The sequence below is a fragment of the Mya arenaria genome, chromosome 7 (assembly GCF_026914265.1).
Source record: "Mya arenaria isolate MELC-2E11 chromosome 7, ASM2691426v1".
In the NCBI taxonomy this organism is placed as follows: domain Eukaryota; kingdom Metazoa; phylum Mollusca; class Bivalvia; order Myida; family Myidae; genus Mya; species Mya arenaria.
In genome coordinates, this window is record NC_069128.1 from 27,729,929 (window position 1) to 27,756,648 (window position 26,720).

At 33.1% G+C, this 26,720-nt stretch overlaps 1 protein-coding gene across 1 annotated transcript; it reads right to left on the bottom strand.

Moving 5' to 3' along the window:
* Positions 1-2,686: 2,686 nt before the first annotated feature.
* Positions 2,687-7,171, bottom strand: LOC128241415 (uncharacterized). Its single transcript, XM_052958335.1, has 6 exons — positions 7,094-7,171; positions 6,631-6,711; positions 6,027-6,176; positions 5,113-5,163; positions 4,394-4,526; positions 2,687-4,079 (listed from the first exon to the last, which is right to left on the bottom strand). The coding sequence occupies exons 2-6, from the start codon at positions 6,703-6,705 to the stop codon at positions 3,967-3,969; spliced, it is 522 nt and encodes a 173-aa protein (XP_052814295.1). The 5' UTR covers positions 6,706-6,711; positions 7,094-7,171; the 3' UTR covers positions 2,687-3,966.
* Between the last annotated feature and the right edge of the window lie 19,549 nt (positions 7,172-26,720).

Below are 26,720 nucleotides of genomic sequence, written 5' to 3' on the forward strand. Positions count from 1 at the left end.
TAAAATATTAACAGTTTAATATTTCTCGACATTATTTTGAAAAAAACAACAACAAGCTGAAACATACATGTATATATATAAAGAAAATTATTAAATTTATCAATAAAAATCATCATCATCATCATCATCATCATCATCATCATCATCATCACCACCACCACCACCACCACCACCACCACTTGATTATTGAATACAGTAGGTTTATAAAAACAAAAACCAAGTCAAATATGTTTTATATGAAATATTCACATCATCCCGATCAGATGCGACTGCCTTGTGGATGGACATGGCTGTCAAATCCGCTTTCAAGGATCCAACATAGTATTTAATGCAGGCTGGAATTCTTCATAACCCAGTGTTGTTGACTAAGTAATATTCAGTCATTTTCCTGCCTGGAAGAAATTAGACTTCTGATTATCAACCAGCAGAAACTACCACCGTAAAATACAAATGCAAAAGTATTATACATTCTGCACTAATATCTGTTTTAGCCAAGAGTAAGGGTTGGTAGGCACAAATGTGTAGTTGTTGTGCATATGGTTGATAATGATTCACAACAGTATGGGGTTTTAACGAGACCTACACCAAGCCAATGAGTGTCAATAGTGTCCTAGCAGATGCGGCTTCAAGCCCCAAACCACATACAACTTTTTTTCTCAGGTTAATTTTGAAAATATGCATTTTGTAAACAAATAACTGGTATGTACATGTATTGTGGTATGTTAGAAGTAGGTCACGTACCGAAACACATCATTTTTAAACAAAATTTTAAGTCTAATGTTTTTCTAAGATAAAACAATCAATTTAAAGATTACATACTCATATTATATCTTAAACATAAGTTATGTACATAAGTACATATAAAAATATGTAACATGTACATAAGTACATGTAAAATATGAACATGCTGTCTAAACATTTAGCTAATAAAAATGATTTAAGAATTCCAAAGATAAATTAAAAAAAAACGTTTTTGAACACATCAACGTACAAAACTGCTCAAGGATACTTACATTCAGAGCCCTTTGATACGAACATCCCAGTTCCATGCCGTGTTGACAGTTCGTTTTTTCGAGAGAAAATCTTCTCTTACGCGTATATTTCACTTATAATCCATGTTTAACTGTAATGACTCAAATTGTTAGATGTATCGTAATCAACTGTCAGCGTGTACTTTTAGTGTTTATTCATTTTAAACGTATATTCATGAGAAAAACATCACAATGTTTCCAAATCCTACGATGTAGAAATTCCATTATTGACCTATGAATAGCCGGGAAATACCTTCTGTTTCTAAAAATAGCAACATCCGGTACTGGCCGAATACGCCCGATGTTCGTCGCGATCTGTTACGGCGAGTGGCGATATATGTCGATGTTACCCGATGTTTCCCGACTTGTATTACATGGCTAATACCTTAAGGCATCATATAATGATATGTACACTGCATTTTTGTAAGCATTGTGAAGTCAGTCACACATGATTTATATAATATTTGACGACATTAATATGGTTTTGAATGACATTTTGCAGAACCTCTTTCTTGGGTGGATATATTCAGATATGACCCCAGAGACGCGGCAATGATTGTGACACGTGGATGTTTTAGATAGTGACTGTAAACAAATAATGATAGCAAAAAAACGAAACTATATCTTGATATGGTTTTCTGGAGTTTTCAACATACAAAGTGCTCATAATTTGTAGGAAGATAGGCTGAACTATTTTCCGCAAATTCATAATAAAGTGATTATTTTATATATTCACAGAAGGGAATTTCGATCCGGGCCGAGACAATTTCGTACGGGCATGCTATTATGAAATGTTAAAACATGAAGCCAGTATTACTTAAAATGGCACACAGCTCCATTCGGAACTCATAGGCCATTTTTATTGAAAACAACCACGGATTTATGCCAGTACATCAGTAGAAAAAATCAGTTTGGTTAAAATACACGCACACCTCCACCAACGGAGGACGCTAATTTCCATTCGGAACTCCTCTGTAATTTCCATCGAAAACAACCACGGATGTATATTATAATGGACGGTTTACGATGTTAGAAATATAAACACTTTAACTACGCTGCAAGTAGATCGCGAAATTATTTCAATTTAGCAGTTAGATTGTATGGCTTTACTCTTGGAATTTTTAATTATTTATGCAAGTATACACCTCACTGGCAATCAATTTAAATTTAATGATACAGAATACACGTTAAAACACTACTAATAATTAATACCGTTATTTAAAATTTGACGAACTACTTCTACTGATGTACCGGCATATATCCGAGGTTGTTATAGATTTAAAATGGCCGAGGAGTTCTTAATGCGCTAATCTCATATTAACATAATTGCTGGAGGTGTGCATCGAGCACGTGTGGTATTGAGTCACGTGATTAACAAGGTAACACGTGCGATGAAAATTAAAGTGATTTCCATAAAAAAGATTTACATTCAAATAACCATTGAATGATAAAAGTTCCAGATCGACCTCCAATTATAAACGTTATATATCATTCACTTGAACATGATTTCTATACACGTGGACATGGTCTAAGAAGTTATGAACAATGCATGTTTTATAGTCGATGTACGCTGTACAAGTCATAATAAAATGTCTGTTCTGTTCTGTGTGGTTTCCGGTATTCACTCAAAGGGTAAAAGAATAACAAGCCTTCAGTGCATGTTAGGATTTTATTTCTTTCACACTTGTTATATAACAGATTTGTGTTAAATAAAGGAGTTGATAAAGTCAATATACAACTTTAAAGGTTGTAAAACTTTCGTTTAATACAAAAAAGAAAAGAAAAGAGAAAGTAACCTAATTGACATCCAAAATAATGTAATCATTTGTAATATGTGTATTATTAATTTAATATTCTTTTGTTCATTCGCCAAAAAATCACAAATACCAATAATATCAAAATGTAATAATTTTGATCACTGTTCGTTTCGACCTATTTCAAATAGAGCTATTATCGTTACACTGTCTTTGATAAACTATTGTGTATGTTCTAATTCGTTTAATGGTTGATGGTTAAATAATAAATACACATATCGGTAAAAAACAATGATGTCGTTCTGAAAAGATCTCATTCTATACGGCGAACAATTGCCGTTATTTAGACCTCGTGTAACCAGTACTTATTTAAGATAGTAAATATGTTAATAATGAGCATTGAAACTGTAAAATAACGAAAGAAAATGGTACATAGTGAATTTAAATATAATGTAGAAGAATGCTTACAACATTACATACTTGAGCCGGGTACCAGTATACTATATAAAAGAAATAATTTTATAACTGAGATCGATACTGTTGTTTTACTTTGAATATAATATATAAGTAGCAATAGTGTAAAGGTAAATTGTGTCGTAGATTATATAAATGAGAATAATACATTTAATATGCAGGCCCCAATTACTCGAAACCTCGAAGCGAATCAAGCTTAAGCAAATCTTATCTCACTTAGCCAAATTATATACTTAAATTTGATTTTACAAAATAAATAAATAGGTGATTGTGGTTACCATTAAAAGTCTCCTAACTCTTTAAAATGAGACTACACAAAATAAACAAAACATGTTTGATCAGCTTGAACCTGATATAAGAGATTTTTCGGGAAGGGAGGTTTCAAGAAATCGTAGCGGATGTAATTGGTTAATGAGTAATAAATCATTACATTTAAATTGTTTGCCATTATTCGAATGTAATACATTAGTATAGTTTTTGACAAACAGAACTGCTGTGCCAAAAGGTTTCCTATTGTATATACACTTAAAATCGTCGATTTAAAAATATTGGTTACTCTGTAAATCTTCGCTATAAACTAGATAACTAGACTATATTGAATCTTTCTTAAAAGATGAACAGAATTAACTTTGAAAACAAGTTCATTTAAACACGCCAAGGCAAACACTGTTTTCCAATATATCCAGTACTGCAAGGCATTAAGCCTTTTATGAACAAACCAGATATTCTTTATAATAACAGCACTCGAAATAAAACCCATTAGAAGAACAGACCCCGCATGTCCAAACATACACCTTTTTGCAAGTTACCATGCTCACAGCTGAAAAAGATGAATGTACATAAATTTCTATAACATATTTGTTCTCATATTGGTATGCTTCAGTTTAATTTCTTCAGACAAAAATGAATTAAAAGAACATCACAAGCCGATGTGCTAACACTCGGTCGTCATTTCTCATGCAACATTTATGGACACATCTACAGATTATGTATACATAGTATCATCGCATATCTGTATGTAGGCTCTGTTTATTGTGCATACTTAAGATGAATTTTATCTATAACCAGACTTATAAAATATTGGCTCTTGAACTTTTCTTCGAAAAACAGACGCGCTAAAACGTAAACAAATACCATTGCATTGTTTCGATCGCTCAACGTACACATCCAGGCCTTCGCATTCATTGTCAACTTCTCGCGTCACATCATCCCTCGGCACTCTGACAAGTTCACTACAGCTGCCCTCTTGTTTGTCCTCTTGCTTTGCCTAACACAATTACATAATACAAATTTTAACAATGAGGTAAAAAGTGTTTCATTAAGCCTTGGAAATAACCTCCGATAAACGTACAGACAACTTTTAGTTCGGAACTTGCATGGTAGTAATTCGAACATGGCATGAAGGTACATCATTTGAAACAAAAACATATACTTTGTTAATTCAAGTATGTTTGTTGACAGTTATAACGTTATTGGCATTTTAATTAAAAACAAATATTGCTTTACTATTCATAGAACCAGATCAACCACAATCAAGGATTAGTTCAATAATTGTATTTCGAAATTTACATAAAATTACTGAATTGCCGATGCAAAACCTCAAAATATATATTGACTTTAAATTACCTTTATTTTTTTCCTTTAAAGATATCGATTAAGAAAAAAAGAAATTTAGAACATCGCTAAAGTGAAACAATTGAACACATAAACGTCATATCCGTCATAGTTCATGCCCGAACTAATAATTTTGGTGAAATGCAATATTTGCAAAGGCATAAATATAAAATTGACTAACGCAAATATATTGATGAAAAACAAAACCATTAAAATAATAGAAAAACATTAATACGTACATCCGTATTTGACACAAGACACATGCTTTTGCTGACAGATATCACGACGTTCTGGAATAACAAATGTATTTTAGATAACCAAAAACAAAAATACTTTTCAGAAAATGTACATGTATGCATACGATATATTTTTAGTATAAACGGTAAAAGACTATATTCTATGGATTATACTTATCCCATGAATGACATATCCAAGATTGTAAAAAAATGTTCAATATTCAATAATTTTGAGTAATTACTCGAACAAGTCCCTAACACGATGATAAGTTACAAAAAACACTTTTTCATTTACGTATACATTGTGTTATAGTTTCTCTTTAAGTACTTTTAACACTATGGAAGGAAGATATATTTAAGATAGTCACGATTAACATCTTTTGAAAAATATAAAGTTAAATCTAAAGTTCAGTTAAATGATATAAGGTACTTCAGCTGATTACGCTTAACATTTTTCGAGAAACCTGGGCACAGCCCCAATATCACGAAATAACTTAAGCGGACTCTCAATCTCAACCTTCTTTAACACATATCATCAAAAGGTTTTAATAATCAGTTAAATACTATGTTTTTACACGTTTGGAACTGCATTCTGGTTAATTTTCAACAGAAAAATAATCAAATATTACCAAAAAATTGAGTACTAATCATAGTTAAATTAGCAATTCGCTCTAGAAAAAGTTTTTCTTTGTATTATTGACAAAGGTTTATATCAACAAATTGTACGAGAAAACACGTTAAGACCAAAACGTTGGAATCGTCTTTGTATGCTTTTATGTCGTGAAAAGAGTTGACAATGGGATAGAGATTTGACTTGAGTATGTTCGTGATATTTCTCCCTGATATACTTGCTGTTTTTAATAAAAGAGTATACAGTGCAATAAAGTGTGCAGAAAGAAAATATATACTGTACATGCCTTGTCGTGTATTGTTACAATTCTGGTGAATGAATTGTCATCCTTGTTCCGTATTTCCACCACAACAACATTGCCCCTTTTGCCGTCCCTATTATAGAGGGTTACGATGTTGTTCTCCAAGTTTGTGTCCCTGGTAAACTTGATCAACGCCTGTGAAGTGAATCATATTGAGATTAAGTTGAGTTAAATTACCATAAATAACTTAGAAATGAAAAAAGCCAAAGCATTTTTAGTTGTTTCGGATAGTATTTCAATAATTAATTTATTAATTTTTGTAAAAGTTGCACCGATACACAGTTTATTGTATGTAATTTTGCAAAAGTAAATGTTTTGTGCTCTTTTTTGTCGATTTAAATATGTATCGATATTCCTATAGTACACTGCGGGTTAAGTCTATCGGAATAAATGTCGTTTCTTGTCATGTTTTGGCGGATTCCCTTAAAGCATAAAGAAGGTAAAACATCATTTGTAACCAGTCTTTAAGCAATAATCAAAACATGCAAATTAGTTATAACTTTGAAGTATCGTAAACGAAAATTTAAACTTTAAAACATGAAGTGTACAACAACATATAAGTGGTGAAAACATTCGCGAGTATACATACATCTTTGAAGCCAAACGCAGACTGAATTCCAAATGTGGCCACAATCACAACCATTGCAAATGTCAGAGAAGTCATCTTGCACTGTTTGAGAAATTATATAAATTAAAAACATTTCTGTAAAGGCCTCGCTTCTCTTCTTCAGCCGTCATCAAAGCATATTTTTAATTTGTATGATAAATAAAAATGATAACACCATACAGAATGTTTGTATCTAACGTTACATGCAACCTAATAGTTTCGCAAATGCAATCGCCTTATGATTTGTTCGCAATAAGTAAATAAAAGTCAAGTTAAATCATCTTTGTTCAGAAACCGTAAGCACGTTATATTATATAAAGACATTTGTTTTAAATATTACTTAAAAGCAATACAATATCGTATGTGTGATTGCTTTAAACAATGTATCATAATTACATGAATCATTAACTGAAATAAAATAAAATAAATCTATTTAAGTACTCACATTTGTTCGTGTGAAGTATCTTTCTCAAACAATGTCTTTCTCGGACAGTTGGTGTTTGTTCGTTTGGATAGCGATTCTCATTTTATAGAAACAAATGACTCAAAAGTAACCAATGAAAATGAAGAACGTGACTTTGCATTAAAATGTCCTTGTTCCTTGTTGTTTGTTTTTATTTCCATGACTTGACATTTTGTCATCAGGTGATACAGGTAACCCACTTTTAAAGATGTTAAACAAGGACTTTTATTCCATAAAACAATTTTCATAACAGTGTCGGCATTGTTCACGCATTTCTCGCAAGGTGCTATATACTGAAATAGAACTCACTTATACGACGAAGTACAAGCAATATTTATAATAACGTTGTTTTGTTTTTCTATTTTGATATTACTCCTATTAATAAACGGCAATTGTTTTGAGGAATATAACAATTCAGGGCATATCTGCTCTGCCGACGATTCCCGGCTGGGATGGTTCTAAAACAAATTTAATTTGAATTAAAAAAATAAAATAATAATTAATTAAAAAAAATCACAGTGATTCCAAACATGTCGGTGTAAGTTATCAGGGTTTTTTTCATTAAAGATAAATATAACCTTTTTAATTGTATCTCTGTTCAAAGTATATAGTATACTATTAAATAACACATATTAAAGAATAGATATCAGATATAAACAATATACCATCGATGTTATTATTGATGGAAAAAAATATTTCAAATATTTGAGACACTATTATTTAGTTTATTTCGTTTCCATTTTCACAAAAAGCAGTGAGTCTTAGTTGCCCTTAAACTTCCAAGTTCAATGTACATCTGGCCCAGTTTACCAAAGTTCAGACACATGTCTACACGGCCTGTAAACGCCAGCTCCACCACTTTACGGTGGTGCAAAGAAAAAGAGCTGTCGACACTTCCGTGGTGGAGCTGTGCCCTATATATACATGGACAAACGTGAGTATGATTTATATTTTATTTGATAATTTCATTTAACGGACATGTTTCGAAAATCGGAGAATGCGGTACCGTGTAAGAACACTTCTACTGTAGGCTGGTTACTATTTCGTTTCAATATTGTGCAAACTGTGGTGCCAGGAGCTTTTCTCCCGAATCAGACTTGTGCATATTTTGAGATCTGATTGCATAGTAAGTACATTTCAGTGCTTACACACCCCGTAAGAACATTCTCACGCATGCAAACATAACAGTTATGCATAGTACCTATGCAGGAACACAACAAAACTGATAAGCACTTCTTAAAAAGGAAAAATGCACATATTTATAAAAGTGGTGGCGCTGTTGCCCTAGTGGTGGTGCTGTCGAGTAGTGGTGGCGCTATCGAGTATGTTTTGCGCTTAAAATATTATACAAAGTTAACGCTTTTGGAATGAATACAAAAGTTACTATGTTTATCATTCATTGGACATTATGCTGGTATGCATACTACTTGCGGAAACAGAACTCTTCGCGAACTACCTTATCCTTACTTAAAACTATTTCGAAATCAAACGGCTAGGTGCTGTTAATTTTACCATAGAACTATAAGTATCTATCATGTGTGTCCGGTTATGAGGGAGGTATTCTTGCATACCGGACGTGTGTTTTCGGTCATTTGACCAGTGCTGGAAAAACGCACCTTACACCCCCATGTAAGATGAGTTACGCGCAACAACGCGCTTCTTCTTATTTCTTTTATTGTATGGTTTATGAAAAGTACATTATTTCATTTCAATAAAGCGAAATCAAAAAATAAATAAGTATGCAATTGATTTAAAATAGATCATGAATAATCGTAAAAAGGCGATTTAAATAGTTACTATTTGACATTAATAGTGATTTAGAATTACTGCGCTTTATGACGTCAGTAAACAAGGTTTAACGCGCTTTTTGGTAAAATGTACAAAAGTGCGTTTTCTACGTCAATTCTTACACAAACTGATAATTTTAGAATTGCAAGAAAAAATATCAATCATGTTTTTCCGGTCCGGATCGAAAAATCCGTCTTTCGGTCACGCTGCGGGTCGGATTTTTCTATCCGTACCGGACACACATGGTAGATATTTATAGTTCTATGGTAAAATTAACAGCACCTAGCCGTTTGTTTTTGAAATCGTTTTAAGTAAGGTTAAGATAATTCGCGTTTTGTTTCCGCAAGTAGTATGCATAACCAGCATAATGTCCAATGAATGATAAACATAGCAACTTTAGTATTTATTCCAAAAGCGTTAACTTTTTATATTACTTCATGCGCAAAACAAAATCGATAGCGCCACCACTACTCGACAGCGCCACCACTAGGGCAACAGCACCACCACTTATATAAATATGTGCATTTTTCCTTATTAAGAAGTGCTTATTAGTTTTGTTGTGTTCCTGCATAGGTACTATGCATAACTGTTATGTTTGCATGCGTGAGAATGTTCTTACGGGGTGTGTAAGCACTGAAATGTACTTACTATGCAATCAGATCTCAAAATATGCACAAGTCTGATTCGGGAGAAAAGCTCCTGGCACCACAGTTTGCACAATATTGAAACGAAATAGTAACCAGCCTACAGTAGAAGTGTTCTTACACGGTACCGCATTCTCCGATTTTCGAAACATGTCCGTTAAATGAAATTATCAAATAAAATATAAATCATACTCACGTTTGTCCATGTATATATAGGGCACAGCTCCACCACGGAAGTGTCGACAGCTCTTTTTCTTTGCACCACCGTAAAGTGGTGGAGCTGGCGTTTACAGGCCGTGGTCTAGCATGAGGAAGAAAAGGAAGGCAGCAAGAGGAAACAAAAACCATCATCTTTCGACAAAGAACTCATTTGTGGTTGTTATCTATATAGCACAATTTTGTCAACACATTCTGATCTGTTAATCACAAAGCTTTGTACCATGTTCATTGCACATTACCATTTATCTCAGTTGACCATAAAAACGACCAGATAACCCTGCACGAGTTTTATAAAATGTCAAGCCACAGTAGTGCAACAAAATGCAAATTAAGCAAATGGAATAACTTCCTTATATTGAAGAAACCTTAAACAACGTGTTTTTGTTTGTTTTGTTTCAACAAATGCAGTTCCTTTGTCCTGAAAAACACAAAAATACATTGTATTTAAAGAAAACCGAACTCGATGAGGCCACGGGTTTGCTTGCCATAATCTTTTTAATCCATATGCCATTGTACATACCAGGTTTTGAAACCGCATGGGTGTAACATGTTTAGATAACCGACTTAACCAATTGTTTTCTGATTTATAATATTCACTTCTATACAAGGCTAGATACAAAGTATTTGTTTACCATTTTACCCGAGATTTAAGACCCAGATCTTATTAATAATAATAATAATAATAATAATAATAATAATAATAATAATAATAATAATAATAATAATAATAATTAATGGTAATAATAAAAGAAATAATGATAATAATCATTCGTTTCGTACTTTTATGCGACATTCGAATCATTTGTATTTACATGTATATATCTTGCATTGAAAATGTGTAGATAAATTCTTTGATCTCGTTTGTACATAAAGCCGGACAATGGTGTTACAAATACTACTGCTGCTGCTGCTGCTGTTGCTGCTGCTGCTGCTGCTGCTGCTGCTGCTGCTGCTACTACTACTACTACTACTACTACTACTACTACTACTACTACTACTACTACTACTACTACTACTTCTACTACTACTACAATAATAATAATAATAATAATAATAATAATAATAATAATAATAATAATAAGTAATAATAATAATCTTATAAATACTAATAATAATAATAATAATAATAATAATAATAATAATGATAATAATAATTAATGGTAATAATAAAAGAAATAATGATAATAATCATTCGTTTCGTACTTTTATGCGACATTCGAATCATTTGTATTTACATGTATATATCTTGCATTGAAAATGTGTAGATAAATTCTTTGATCTCGTTTGTACATAAAGCCGGACAATGGTGTTACAAATACTACTGCTGCTGCTGCTGCTGTTGCTGCTGCTGCTGCTGCTGCTGCTGCTGCTGCTGCTACTACTACTACTACTATTACTACTACTACTACTACTACTACTACTACTACTACTACTACTACTACTTCTACTACTACTACAATAATAATAATAATAATAATAATAATAATAATAATAATAATAATAATAATAAGTAATAATAATAATCTTATAAATACTACTAATAATAATAATAATAATAATAATAATAATAATGATAATAATAATTAATGGTAATAATAAAAGAAATAATGAAAATAATCATTCGTTTCGTACTTTTATGCGACATTCGAATCATTTGTATTTACATGTATATATCTTGCATTGAAAATGTGTAGATAAATTCTTTGATCTCGTTTGTACATAAAGCCGGACAATGGTGTTACAAATACTACTGCTGCTGCTGCTGCTGCTGCTGCTGCTGCTGCTGCTGCTGCTGCTACTACTACTACTACTACTACTACTACTACTACTACTACTACTACTACTACTACTACTACTACTACTACTACTACTACTACTACTACTACTACTACTACTACTACTACTACTACTACTACAATAATAGTAATAATAATAATAATAATAATAATAATAATAATAATAATAATAATAATAATAATTTGTTTATATATATTTTAGTGATAGATATCATGGTTACAAATATAGTTGCTTGCAAATGTAAATAATCTTTCTATCTCGATAATAAATTGAGTTTCCTTGTTCGCTTTTTTGTTCCGCTTTAGTCTATTCTGTAAGGCCGTTTTACAATGCATTGCGTGATGTGAACATTGCATTTGTATATATATTGTATTGTGGGTAAATTAGCACCATTTAAAGACTCTTCACGCTATGTACATAATGCTCCACATCTTTTTTCATATGAGTATGATATTTATATATTGAAATTTATATACTGAATATTAATATTTATTTATCGAACACATGCATAACATATTCTATGTTATTACGTTTGTCATCGTTTAATACTGTATACTTAAGGGCAAATCTGTCTCGATATATTTGTAAATAAACTCTTTGATGCCTGCCTCTTGTTTCTGTAATACTTATCATTCATACTTTTTTATTTTGGGATATTTTTGCAGAGTACACGAGCGGTGGTTAAAATATTATCCTCTACTGTCAATTATTCGAGGAAAACTGTAAACTACAACTGAGTATTGATAACTACACCAGTACAACCGCTTATCATAGAGCCATGAAGTCTGTTACCTTGTCAGATCATGCCCCAGTGGTCTTATATCAGATAATTAATCTTCTCTGAAACCAGTTTGTTTAGAACATATTCTCATGATCCAGTTAAGTTTGGTTGCGTATTTGACATTTACTGGGTATCAACTTTAAAATATGTTCTTATTTTAATCTTGTTGAAATCCCAACATATTTGGCTCGCTTAAATGAAGCAGTATCCATACCTCGCTAAAATAAGCAGTTCTCAAAAGGGAGGGGGTGAGGGGTTACGACCAACATCATTGGATGTATAGCATCAGAAATTCACTGGTTAAATATTTAATATACATTGTATATGGCTTTAAAAATATTCAATGTAGCGCCATCACAAATGCGGAATGGACTATAATTTCAGACAGTTTAGACAAACTTAGACGCGATAGCTTAACAAAGTATGTTTTGTAGCCACAAGAACTCACATATTTTTGTGTTGAGGACCATAATGAGCCTTTTTTGTTTGTAAAAAGCAAACCTATTTGAGGACTTCAAAACATATTTCTTCATGGAGCAACACATCTTGAAGAAGATACAAGATGAAAATACTTCAAATACAGAACACGTTGGATACTTCAAACCCAATTTCTTCATGGTGCAACATATTTTGAAGTGGCTACAAGATGAAATTACTTTAAATATAGAACACTTTGAGACTTCAAAACCCATTTCTTCATGGAGCAACACATTTTGAAGAAGCTACAAGACGAAATTACTTCAAATAAAGAACTCTTTAGGGACTTCAAAACCTATTTCTTCATGGAGCAACACAATTTAAAGAAGCTACAAAATAAAATTACCTAAAATATACAACCCTTTGGTGACTTCAAAGTTCAAACCCAATTTATCCATGGAGACACATTTTGACGAAGTTACAAGATGAAAATACTTGAAACAAGAGATGGTTGTCAAACATTATGCCCCTCCCTAAGCGCCGTATTGTCAGGACAATTTGGACAATTGAATGAAATATGCATGGACTGAAATGACAACTGATTTATCATTAACATCGGATGCCTTTGAGGCAGTCTTAGGATTATGACCGTTCAAAGTGCGAGGAAAGTAGGTACAGTTTTTAATCATGTTCAGATGATGACTAATATTTGCAGATAGACATGTATCCACTTATCAGCAGGGAAAAAGTAAATATGACTTAAATTTTAATGACCTCAATGAGTTGTGACTTTGACCTTTGACTCTATGAACTCAAAATCTCTACCTGTCATCTACTGGTCCCCCCAACCTAAATGTCAAGTTTGTGGGCCATGAGTGCAGGCATTGCCGAGTTATCACACAAACCCGCTTTTTGCCTTCAAGGTCACTGTGACCTTGACCTTTGACCAGATAACCCCTAAAATCAATAGGGTCATGTATTGGTCAGGCCCCGCCAAATCAAGTTTGAAGGCCACGGGTGCAAGCATTGAAGTGTTATCACTAGGACAAGCTTTTCGCGTTCAAAATCAATAGGGGTCATTTACTGGTCAGGCCCAACCTTCACGTCAAGTTTGATAATCATGAATCCAGGAATTGTCGAGTTTGCATTTAAGGTCACTGTGACCTTGACCTTTGACCCGATGACTCAATAGGGGCCATCTACTGGTCATGATCAGCCTCCATGTCAAGATTGATGACCATAGGTCCAGGCATTGTTGAGTTATCACTCGGACAAGCTTTGGTCTACCGACGGACCGACCGACCTACCGACCGACCGACCGATATGTGCAAAGCAATATACCCCCTCTTCTTTGAGAGGGGGGGGGGGGGTGGCATAATTAGGGACACTTTGGGGATTAAATACCCATTTCTTCATGAACCGAGACATTTTGAAGAAGCTACAAGATGAAATTACTTCAAATAAAGTACACTTTGGAGACTTCAAATCCTATTTTTTCATGGAGCAACACATTTTAAAAAAGCTACAAAATAAAATTACTTCAAATAAAGAACACTTTGTAGACTTTAAAACCCATTTCTTCATGGCGAAACATATTTTGAAGAAGCTATAAGATGAAACTACTTCAAATAAAGAACACTATGGGGACTTCAAATCCATTTCTTCATGGAGAAACTCATTTTGAAGAAGTACAAGATGAAATTTAGCCAAATAGGTTTAATTGACCACGGTTATGCATTAAAGAAAAATACTCATAACAGCTAGGCCAACAAAAGGACTATTTTTGTCATAAAGAAAACATACATCAATGCATTGTTGGGTTAAGAAACATGTATATTTGGTTAATACTTTAGTACTTTTTGACATTTTTGTATTATCAAACAACGGACTCATTTTACTGTATTCTTTTATACCAAATTCTTCGCTTAAAGCTCCAACTCAATTTAATTCCTGTTTTGACAAGATATTTAAAACAGATATGGTGAAAAGTATATCAAATAAGAACAAAAATAATAAACAATGCACATAGAAAACTATAAAGCTTTAACAAGACAAAAGAACTTCAACTTTGTAAATGCACAAGGAAATTGCACTCAATGTTTCACAGCCAGTAGTTTAATGATTTAAATGAGCGATACTAATTTTTAAAAATGGCATTTCATTAACCAAACTTAAATTCAATTCCTTTACAACTCCAATACATGAAAATAATGGTTAACCTTCGTAAAAGCTACGCCTGATGTTATTTTATTTCAACATATTAAAGGGACTTGCTCATGTTTTTGTATAATGCACTTTTTGTATGACGAAATTAAGTGTGGCAAATTATTAGGATTGTTAAAACTAAGATACTTAAAGCTGCAACCTTTCAGCAAATATTGATATTTGCTAAAATATCGTCTATGAAGACCACAATTAACGTTATTGGTCATTTAATAACGGCTTTGTTGTTGCGTGATTGGTTCATTGACATTATCTCATGATGTTTTATTGTTATAAGGTAAAAATATCCATTATTGTGTTAGTCCTGGTGGCCTAGTGGTGAAGGTTATCGCGGTTTCAAAGTCACTAAACCACGGGATCTGTTTTTTCACATAATAAACCGGAACTCGTTGTAATATACTCGTTCACATTTATTCCATACAATCAAAAAGTCAATCAGTCAGCATAACAGAACGTAATGGAACACATGTTGACGCTATTGTACGTAAAGGAACGTTAAGAAACGTTAAGGAACGTATGAACGTAGGAACGTATGAACGGTTATCTGAAATAACCCAAACACAATAATCAAGACACATACATTATATACACAATAAAAATCAATATAATGCATTTAACATAGCAAATAGATGTTTTCTTGACTTGACAGGCGTGGGTTCGCACCCCACTTGATTCAAAATACTTTTTAATACTATAATTGTATGGGTTTTTTTTTCATTTATTGCAATTTCGGTATCATAGAGAAAATTAATGATAAAATAAGTGTTCAGATGCATTTACGGGGAAAGCTAATTTTTGGTCCAAAAACATGAGCTTATACCTTTAATATTAACTAAGAAACTCATAATGTCATTATACCTTTATATTGATTTAGAAATATTTCAAATATCACAAAAAGCGGATACATTTAAAATTGTGCAGAGAAAACTACTTTATTATTTAAAATAAAAGAAATAAAAGAAATAGATGTATTCATTTATATGTAAATAAAAAAAAACATGCAAACAAAAACAATAGTGACAAATGAACATTAACATTAAATATGAAATAAAATATAAATATTTGTGACCATAAAATTTAGCAAGCTTCCAATTTTAACTTAAAACTTAAAAGCCAAGATTTTTAGGGGGTAAACTTTATTGTAGGTAAATAAATCTGTTGTTATCATTTTACACAATGCATATCATTTTAAACATTAAATATTACAGTCATGTTGTCATTTTAACTCTCTAACAACAAAGTTCTGAACAATCGGGCAATCATGTTTTTCACCAATATTATCAGAAGATTATCAACGACCTTTTAAACCACGTAACTTCATATAGACGCTGCAGAATTTATTCAATAACAAGAAACTTATAATTTCCTATTCTTGCTTCTGGCATTATTATGCACCAGTCAATTTTAATCACGACCCCCAGGTCCGGAGAATAGCGGGGACTTTGACTTTCGGCCCTAAGGGGAAGAACATATGGTAAAATCCCCGCCAAATGCCCCCGCCACCAGGGACCCTAGGTAAGCCCCATTCCCCGCTATTTTTTTGCAAAGACAAAACAACCGCATTCACCCGGCACTGCGGGGCCACCTGGAAGGTAAAAACACAGCCCATTTCCCCGGCTGTTAACTTGAGAAATCATGTTTTTTCTACACTAAAATGTTTTAAGGTTGGATATGGTTTTATTTGGTTTTAATACTCTTTGTTCATTGACACATAAAACCAATATGGTTTGTAGAAAGCATGGGATTACTTGCATTACATCAGTTTCACCTGTGGCCAGGTTTTTCACAGATTGCATTACATAAAAGGAAATAAAAGTTAATATAACACAATAAAATCAAATTAACAGTACACAATTAAACACGAAATGAGATTCTTTAATAATGCAGGTATGGAAATACATTAAATAAAAGCAACCATATTGTTCACACAACCTCATTTTAAAAAAATGAGATCAATTTAAAGCAGTAATTCTTCCATTTATGCTGATGAATTAACAATAAAGTGAATGGAATAACATTTTGTGGTGTATATATCACCTATTTCAGTTGTGCACCTCAGTTGTAAACATGGAGTTTTATAAATATTCCTGTTGTGTGTGCATTATAAGTGCATGTACATGTATCAAACAACTAGCAACTCTTTTATTCCTTGTTAGACTTTCAATACGGTTTAAACTAGCTAAGTTTGTCATTTTTTATGAGTTGAGAATGTTTAAATAACACCGAATCAAAATAAAATTATTATACCGACTTAACTGTAACAACTGTTCAATAATATCGATGGCAGGATGGGGGAAACTTTATTTTAAAGTAGAAATCTTATCACTAGGAAAAACAATTATAATATTTAACATTCTACAGAAATGGTACATTCTCATTGCCGGGTACATTTTTATTGCCAAGGCTAGTACATTGTTATTGTCTGGTACATTTTCATTGCCTCGGCTAGTACATTCTCATTCTTTTATATATTTGCAATGCCTCGGCTAGAACATTCTCCTTGCATAGTACATTTTTATTGCCTCGAACATTTTGTATGCCTATTACATTCTCATTGCCGGGTACATTTGCATTGCCTAGGCTAGTACAATCTCATTGCCAGGTACATTTTCATTGCATAGGCTAGTACATTTTCATTCCCGGGTACATTTGCATTGCATAGGCTAGTACATTTTCATTGCCAGGTACATTTTCATTGCATAGGCTAGTACATTTTCATTCCCGGGTACATTTGCATTGCATAGGCTAGTACATTTTCATTGCCAGGTACATTTTCATTGCCTAGGCTAGTACATTTTCATTGCCTAAGCTAGGACATTTTAATTGTCTGGTACATTTTCATTCCCTGGCTTAGTGCATTTTCATTACCTGGTACATTTGCATTCCCTTGACTAGTAATGTTTCATTGTCTTGTACATTTTCATTGCCTCGCCTAGTACATTCTCATTGCCTAGTACATTTTCATTGCCTCGCCTAGTACATTCTCATTGCCTAGTACATTCTCATTGCCTAGTACATTTTCTTTGCCTAGGCTGGTACATTCTCATTGCCTGGTATATCTTCACTGCCTAGACTAGTACATTTTCATAACATAGGCTAGTTCATTCTTATTGCCTGGTACATTTTCATTGCCTCGCCTAGTACATTCTCATTGCCTAGTACATTTTCATTGCCTCGCCTAGTACATTCTCATTGCCTAGTACATTCTCATTGCCTAGTACATTTTCTTTGCCTAGGCTGGTACATTCTCATTGCCTGGTACATTCTCATTACCTAGTACATTTTCTTTGCCTAGGCTGGTACATTCTCATTGCCTAGTACATTTTCTTTGCCTAAGCTGGTACACTCTCATTGCCTAGTAAATTCTCATTGCCTAGTACATTCTCATTGCCTAGTACATTTTCTTTGCCTAGGCTGGTACATTCTCATTGCCTGGTATATCTTCACTGCCTAGACTAGTACATTTTCATAACATAGGCTAGTACATTCTCATTGCCTGGTACATTTTCATTGCGTAGGCTATCGTATTTTCATTGTGTAGTACATTTTCATTGCCGAGGCTAGTACATTCTCATTGCCTTTTACATTTGCATTTCCTCGGCTAGTATATTTGCACTGCTTAGTACATTTTTATTGCCTGGTACATTTCCAATGTCTAGGCTAGTACATACTCATTGCCTGGTACCTTTTCATTGCGTAGGCTAGTATCTTCTTATTACCTGATGCATTTTCATTGCCTCGTTCATTTTCTTTGCCTGGTACATTTCAATTGCCTAATACATTTCATTACCTCGGATAGTACATTTTCATTGCCTTGTACTTTTTCATTGCCTAGGCTACTACTTTCCCATTACGTTGTTCATTTCCATTGGTTAGGCTAGTAAATTCTTATTGTATGGTACGTTTGTATTGCCTAAGCTAGTGCATTTCCATTGTTTAGTACATTTTCATCGCCTAAGCTAGTATATTTGCATTGCCTAGGACCGTTCATTTCCTGCATATTTCTTTTTTCATTGTCTAGTACATTTTCCTTGCCTAGGCTAGTACATTAACATTGTCTCGTACATTTTCAGTGCCTAGTCTAGTACATTCTCATTGTCTAGTACATTGTATTGCCACGGCTGGAACATTCTTATTGCCAATTGCATTTTCATTGTCTAGTTCATTTTTGTTACCAAGGCTACTACATTCTCATTATCTAGTACATTTTCATTGCCTAGGCTGGTACATTCTCATTGTCTAGTATATTTTCATTGCCTAGGCCGGTACATTCTCATTGTCTAGTACAGTTTAATTGCCTAGAACATTTCATCTCCAAGTATATTTTCATTTTCATTAGTAGTATAATTTCCATTTTTATTGCCTAGAACATTTTCATTGCCTAGTATATTTGTATTGCCTAGTATATTTTCATTGCCTAGTATATTTTCATTGCCTTGTACATTTTTCATTGCCTTGTACATTTTTCATTGCCTAGTATATTTTTATTGCCAAGAACATTTTCATTGCCTAGTATATTTGTATTGCCTAGTATATTTTCATTGCCTAGTATATTTTCATTGCCTTGTACATTTTTCATTGCCTTGTACATTTTTCATTGCCTAGTATATTTTCATTGCCTAGTTTATTTTTATTGCCTAGAACATTTTCACTGCCTAGTATATTTGTATTGCCTAGTATATTTTCATTGCCTAGTATATTTTCATTGCCTTGTACATTTTTCATTGCCTTGTACATTTTTCATTGCCTAGTATATTTTTATTGCCTAGTATATTTTCATTGCCTAGTATTTTTTATTGCCTAGTATATTTTCATTGCCTAGTATAATTTTATTACCTTGTGCATTTTTCATTGCCTAGTATATTTTATTGCCTTGTACATTTTTCATTGCCTAGTATATTTTCATTGCCTAGTATAATTTTATTGCCTTGTACATTTTTCATTGCCTAGTATATTTTATTGCTTTGTACATTTTTGTGCCTCGTAAATGTTTATTCCCGAGTACATTTTCAAAATCAAACACAGGAAACCGTGTGCATGTGCTAATTAACATTACGCGGCCTGTCTGTAAAACAAGGCAGTCGATACCCGGCTGACCAATCAGCGTCTAGATCTTGATTTGACCTCCGACAAACTACACTTATCAACAGTAGTGTAATTACGCTATTTTCTATGCAAATATGTTTCTCATAACTGAAAGATAGTTTAGACAATTGAGGAAATCTGAAATGATGACATTTTCCCTCAATGCTGCTCAAATTATCATTGCTCATTGTCCTTGTTTTTTTTAAGTAGACTAATTCAACCTTTCAAACCGTACGTTATACACGTATATTTTCCGATACTCTTTAAACAGTAAACTGAAACTGATTAAAGAAAGAAATATTAAGGTAGTAACATCATCATTAATAACTCATTAAACTGGTATAAAGCAGGTGATTTTTTTAATGGAGAAAGGAAAATTATTGAGTTTTGACATTTTATTATTATTATTATTTGTCTTGGAACGAGCCATTTTTTTGCGAATTTGCATGGAAACCAGTTATATAAGACTGTCGACAAAAAATTAGATCGCAGATTTTTATATTGAAGTTCAAAAATTGATGTTTTATGCATGTTTCTTAAAATGTTAGTAACGGTTTAAGCAATTTTCGAACGGAAATATGAAAATCTGCGATCTGATCTTTTGTCGGAAGTCTTCTATCACTGCTTTGCAGATAATTACGCAAATATTTGCTCATTCCAAAAGAAAAAAATAAAAAAGTTGTAAAAACGGCAAATCTGCGAGAGTGCGGCTTTAAACCAAGCCGTACGTGTATGTTAATTTTATAGACTCAAGATAAACGACTCTTGTGAGCGTTGAACAAAACCGGAATATGTGGTTCTCTCCCTTTACACCTTTAAATTATTCGAGGATTGAAATAGCGCATCTAGGCATATGTAAGGATCAGGGTATTCTTGTATGCCTCCTTATGTCAATAATACAAAATAATGCTTAACTCAAACTTTATAATTTTTTGAGGAGCACAATTTATCAACTTTTTAATGGTAGTATCAATACACTGCTTTCATTAAAGTAAAACATGTCGCCTACTCAATTTACGTACTTCATTGTAGCAAGTTATTCCATGGAAGCAGTTTAAACTGTACGCCCGTACACTTGATATGTCAACATGGGAAGATTGTTCTTTATTTTGGTCTGAATATGTTGACCCCTGCCGTAGGATCCTTTCTGTAGAATACTGTTATGGGAACCATTTCAAGCATTCTGAACGCTAACATTCAGTCAACTCGCGAAAAACTTCCATGGCTAAATTAACATGTATGTATACAATATATAATTTTGGAAAAAGTTAAAAAATATCATTTAAAACTGATTATGTTTTAAACACTGTTGAACAAGGTTTGTTTGTTTTTGTGCCTTTTTATCGAATGAAAGTGACTTAAATTTAAAGTGCAACGAATACGTAATTGCAAACATAGTTCCTATCATATTATGTATGTGGGACACTCAGAAAAAATAATTAAAACTTGACCAGCATCGCATGGCTTGAATTTCATTTTAGTTATTAAAGGACAAAATCAACAGTATACAGTTGTTGCATGGGCATTTGTGTAACAGTCAAAACTGTTGTCCCGTGATGGTGGAGGGAATGACTTCTGAACTGTTGTCCTGAGGCCGACTGTTACACAAATGCCCATGCAACAACTGTTTTATAAACTGACTATTTATTTTTTGTTAATTACATTCTTCGTGCTTAAAGAGTCTCTATTTTCCAGCATATTGTTGAGATCAATCTCGGAAACATATTCAAATCGCGACATTGTTTGTTTACGCCTGCTATTGATTTGTTTACGATTGTAATGATCTTGATCATATAGACGATTGAGATCTCTAATTTTCTTCGGTATTCTTCGTGAACTAATTAAAATCATAAAACCAATACCGGAAGTTCACGAGTTTAAATGATATGCAGTTTATATATAGAATTTCGGTAAAACCCATGCCGTACCTATGACGTGGCATTACGTGCGGGTAACAGGTCATACTGTTTACCAGTTCAAAACATTGTTTTGTTGATACCTATTTGTAAAACAGTCGAAAATAGTGAATAAAATTTATATAGGGCATCGGGTAATAATTTCAAATGCACACCCCTTTTCTAATAGTACCGCTTGATTCACAGAAACAGGTGAGCATGCTTGACTTTTTTATATGACTGTTTTTGTACGAATCGATAATCATGTGTTTACATCGTGTTCAGTGTATTCACTGTGCATTTCTTGAACGTGTGTTTAAAGAATAAAGATAAACGTCTCTTCTGAGCAGTGACCAAACTCGGATTATGTGATTCTCTCCCTTTACACCATATTCAAACAGTGTTTAGGTAATGGTCAGGGTCAAGTTATTTCACCTAGGTGTTCCATTTGATCCAACGTCATTATCGTTCGTTTATAAACCCAAAATGGTTTAAAACTTGATTGAATAGAACAACAGAACAGCATTTTGAACAATATATATAAAAACCCGCAAAGCGTAAAAAATATTCAAAATCATGTAGGTCAAAAGTGAAAAGTTAAAACAACACATTAAAATATACCTACCGACAAAAGGGTAAGGTAATGTAATAATTCAATATAATGAGATATCAGTCAACATATTTTAGATGAACTAGTACTTTTGATAGGCCTTAAAGCAAATGAAGATTTGGACGAGATGAAAGAGTTTATATTTGAAACCAACATTTATAGTCATGATGAAATGAAAATCAAACATCTAAAATCCGGAAAAGCAGCGGGACCTGATGACATTGTACTCGAATTTTTATTTATACAATTGTTTAAAGATGTGTTTTAGTTGTTCATATATGCTAACTGTAATGGGCTGTGTGTCTACAGTCATCAGTTTGTGTATATGTTTGGGATAACAAACAAGTCGCTTCTGTAGGGTCCTTTAAAAGTAGACTTTTGAAATCTTATTTGTATATTAGCAGGATTGACATTGTCATGTTAGTTACAGTAGCAAATTATGTACATTTTGCTCTATTGAATGAAAAATACAGAGTTGTTTAATATATCCGAAGGAGACATGTATTATGTAATGAATTTTATGAAACTGAATACCACTTTTTACTTGTTAATTATTTCTACAACAAATCTTATATGTATCAAACAAGTAGGATGATAATCCTAAAGATATCGAACTCAGTGATCTCATATCATCATGTAACGTTTCTAACTTTCTATTGATAGACGAGTCTCAACATATTAATACAAATAAAGTTACGACTTGATAATTGAAATAGCTACCATATTAGTGAGTTTTTCACTGTGAGGGAGCAAGATTTGTGACGTCACCACAAATGTGTACGACAACGGCGATATTGACACAACAAAAGGTATGTTTGTGTACATTTTCTTTACTAAATTGAATCAAATTAAAACAATACCTAGCCCATGGTACGCCACATACTTTCCGCTTTCATATGGTAAACTTTCTGTTAATCTTGATGTTGTAGTTTTTGAGAACATTCAAAAACAAATTTGGAATCGGCGATGCAGACGACCACACATTTTGTTTATCTTGCAAAAAACAATGATAAATCGGCTAATTTCAACCGGTTCTTTACAAAAAGATATTTAAACAGTAAATATATACCATTTACAATACATTTTCAAGGCGAAATGATGTTTTTGAAAGAAATCGTACAATATTAAATTATGCGAACGATCACACTCGAGAATTTTTATCTTATTTTGATAAGAATGCGAATAAAGCTTCAAATACTTTATTTGTTAATGTGTATGGTATATATTTTAGATGGAGAGTCGACAACCTCAGGTCTGCAGATATTGTGGCAAGGTCCTTTCGAACATTTCAACACTGCGGCAACACGAAACAACACATACATTATTAAAAAAACTTATTGTATTTTCTAACAATATTTTGTTTTTGAAAAGTAATCGCCGTATGTACATAACCAGGAAGGCATTTTCAGAACTGTTTTAGTAAATTCTTGCTTTTGTTAACGAGAGCTATCCTACTCACCCTAGAGTCAAACTTTGGTTAAGGTTTTGCATGTTAGCACCTTTAAGACATTATCTCAGCAAATGCATGTATTGCATTGAAACTTCAGACAGGCGTTTCCAACTATCCAAACAGACTTAATTAATCAAGTAAGAAAGCTCTATTTTGCATAAAATGTAAATTTTGGCCCTTTATTATTCGACTAAAAGATTCTGGTTAAGGGTTTGCATATATACCAAAGCTTTGCAATCTAAACTTAAAAGTGACAGCTCTTATTATAAAAGATGATTGCACTGTGACTAATTTCATTTTTTGTGATTTTTTTTCAGAATTTTATTAGTAAATTCTTGTATTATTTTGAGTCGATAGGTTAGCATAAAAGATTATTGTAGGTGATTCATTTCACTTTTTGTGATTTGCTCTGTGATTACATTTGTATGTTTAAGTTTTACATGTAAACAGCCTGATCAGTATTACATGCTATATCAATCTTATAAATGCAATGTTTCATATTGATGTGATTTATACTCTGCGTTTACTGTGATCCGTTTGTATTTTTAAAATAAAGACAATAAACGTTATCAAATATCAGTTTTATTTGATTAATCTTCACTATTATTGCCATATAATAACACTGATTATTGCCATATAAGTCACGTGTCAATAAAGAATAAAGGCACAACACATATTTAATCAGAAACAACTTGTAATTGAGTAATGACTACACATGTCATTCGCCGGCTATAAATGAACTATCCAGTAGCATAAGAAGTTCCATATGATCATATCGATAGCCAACATTGAATGTTTAGGAATCCCATTTCGGATGTAACTAACGTTTTTCAATCATTTCTCCTCGCATTTTCCCTTCTGACACCCTGTGCCCCTTTTTGTAATGAATTTCGATCCAAACATACTGTACCACTCTTCCTTTTTTGTCGAACGTATATCGAATATACGGTCCCTGAAATTGTGTGGATGAGATAAATTAAATGTATGTTTTCTTCATCTTACAATACAAAAATTGGTGTATTAACAAGTTTAACGATTGACATACTTAGATGTAGGTGTCATGGGATTCGGGTGGGTTTTAGCCCTATCAAATGTACGTTAGATCTTGGCATCCGAAAATTGCCGTAGTACTTCTTTTCATTTTAGACACACATCCTAAAGTGACTTCTATCAGCATCCTACTTGACAATTATCTCCTTTACAAAAGTCGAATGCCTCGAAACGCATACCGCACAATCTCGGTCACATTCTGGTGTTGACATGTCGGATTTGTCCTGCGAATAGAAAAAAAACATTGAGATCACGAAGGCTTTATTCACACCCCCTTCAAATTTAATTTAAAGTGTGGTCGTTCGCCTCAAATTCTCGAGTGTGGTCGTTCGCATAATTTGATATTTTAATATTGCCTTCAAAAACATCAATACCCCTTGCAAAGGTACTGTAAATGGTATATATTTGCTTTAATAAGTGTTTTTCGTAAAGAACCAGGTGAAACTAGCCGTTTTATCATTACTTTTGCAAGATAAACAAAATGTGTGGTCGTCTGCATCCTCGATTCCAAATTTGTTATTGAATGTTCTCAAAAACTACGACACCAAGAATATCAGACAGTATACCACATGAAATCGGAAATTATGTGCCGTACCATGAGCTAGGTCTTGTTTTAATTCGATTCACGATAATAAAGAAAACGTCAAAAACATACGTTTTGTTGTCTCAATTTCACCGTGGTCGTTCGCATTTGTGGTCACGTGATTGTTTTTGCTCCCTCACAGTGTTTTTGTTATAAACCCAAACTTATCGTTATGTTAAACATACAATATTGTTAATTTTTCTTGCATTTATGTGTTAATTGCAATGAGCCGATGGCCTTATGGTGAATAAATGATTGCCATTGTCAAAACAGGTTCAAGCAATGCTCACTAATTTGCGGGGGGGGGAGGAGGGGGGTAATTTATTTAATATCATAATTATGCGATTTTTAAGGAAAATCATTGTTATGATAAACTCAATTTATATTTAAATATATGTAATATTAAAATTAATTTGGCTAAAGAAATAAGATACTTCAGCGTAATACAAAATGGCGCCTTGTGTTGCCCTAATAAAACCACTTTTTGTCGGAGCGCCGAGACCGATTGAGACCTACGCTTCGAATGTCATTGGCTCCGTTGCACACCGGAACATATTAACAATAAGTACCGAAAATAGTTTATCATTATGACGGAGCTTACTGCATATTTCAGGCTTCCACAATGGCTGGTAGATAAAGAACAACCACAGCAAAATAAGGACAGATGCTGCTGTTGTCATGGGCTTCATTGCTAAGGGCACGCCAGAAAATATCATCAATAAGTACCCAAAAATGTCCATGATTATGACAAAACTTTCCATATACTTCAGGCTTCTACAATGGTTGGTAGATAAAGAGGCACCATTGCAAATAAGGACAGATGCTACCGTTGCCATGGGCTCCATTGCCTATGGCACGCTACAAAACATCAACACACTGATAGAGGAGGGTGGTGTCTCAGTTAACCTAAAAGTTTTAATTTGTTAATTTGTTTGTTTTATGGTTCGTATGGTTTGTTTAAATATTATATCGATGTCTTAAAAAGTAAACCTCGAAGAATTGGTAAAAAGCAAAATCAATTTCAAAAAGGGCCTCGTCATATTCTACTTTAGGGTAGAACCTACAAT

Bases quoted from the DNA above. Each gene is read 5' to 3' on its own strand.
- LOC128241415 (XM_052958335.1), bottom strand. From the start codon at position 6,705: ATGACTTCTCTGACATTTGCAATGGTTGTGATTGTGGCCACATTTGGA. The intron at 5,164-6,026 runs GCATGTACAGTA...TTGTTATTCCAG, and splicing joins TTGTAACAATACACGACAAG to AACGTCGTGATATCTGTCAG. The intron at 4,080-4,393 runs GTATTTGTTTAC...CATCTTTTTCAG, and splicing joins GCGATCGAAACAATGCAATG to CTGTGAGCATGGTAACTTGC.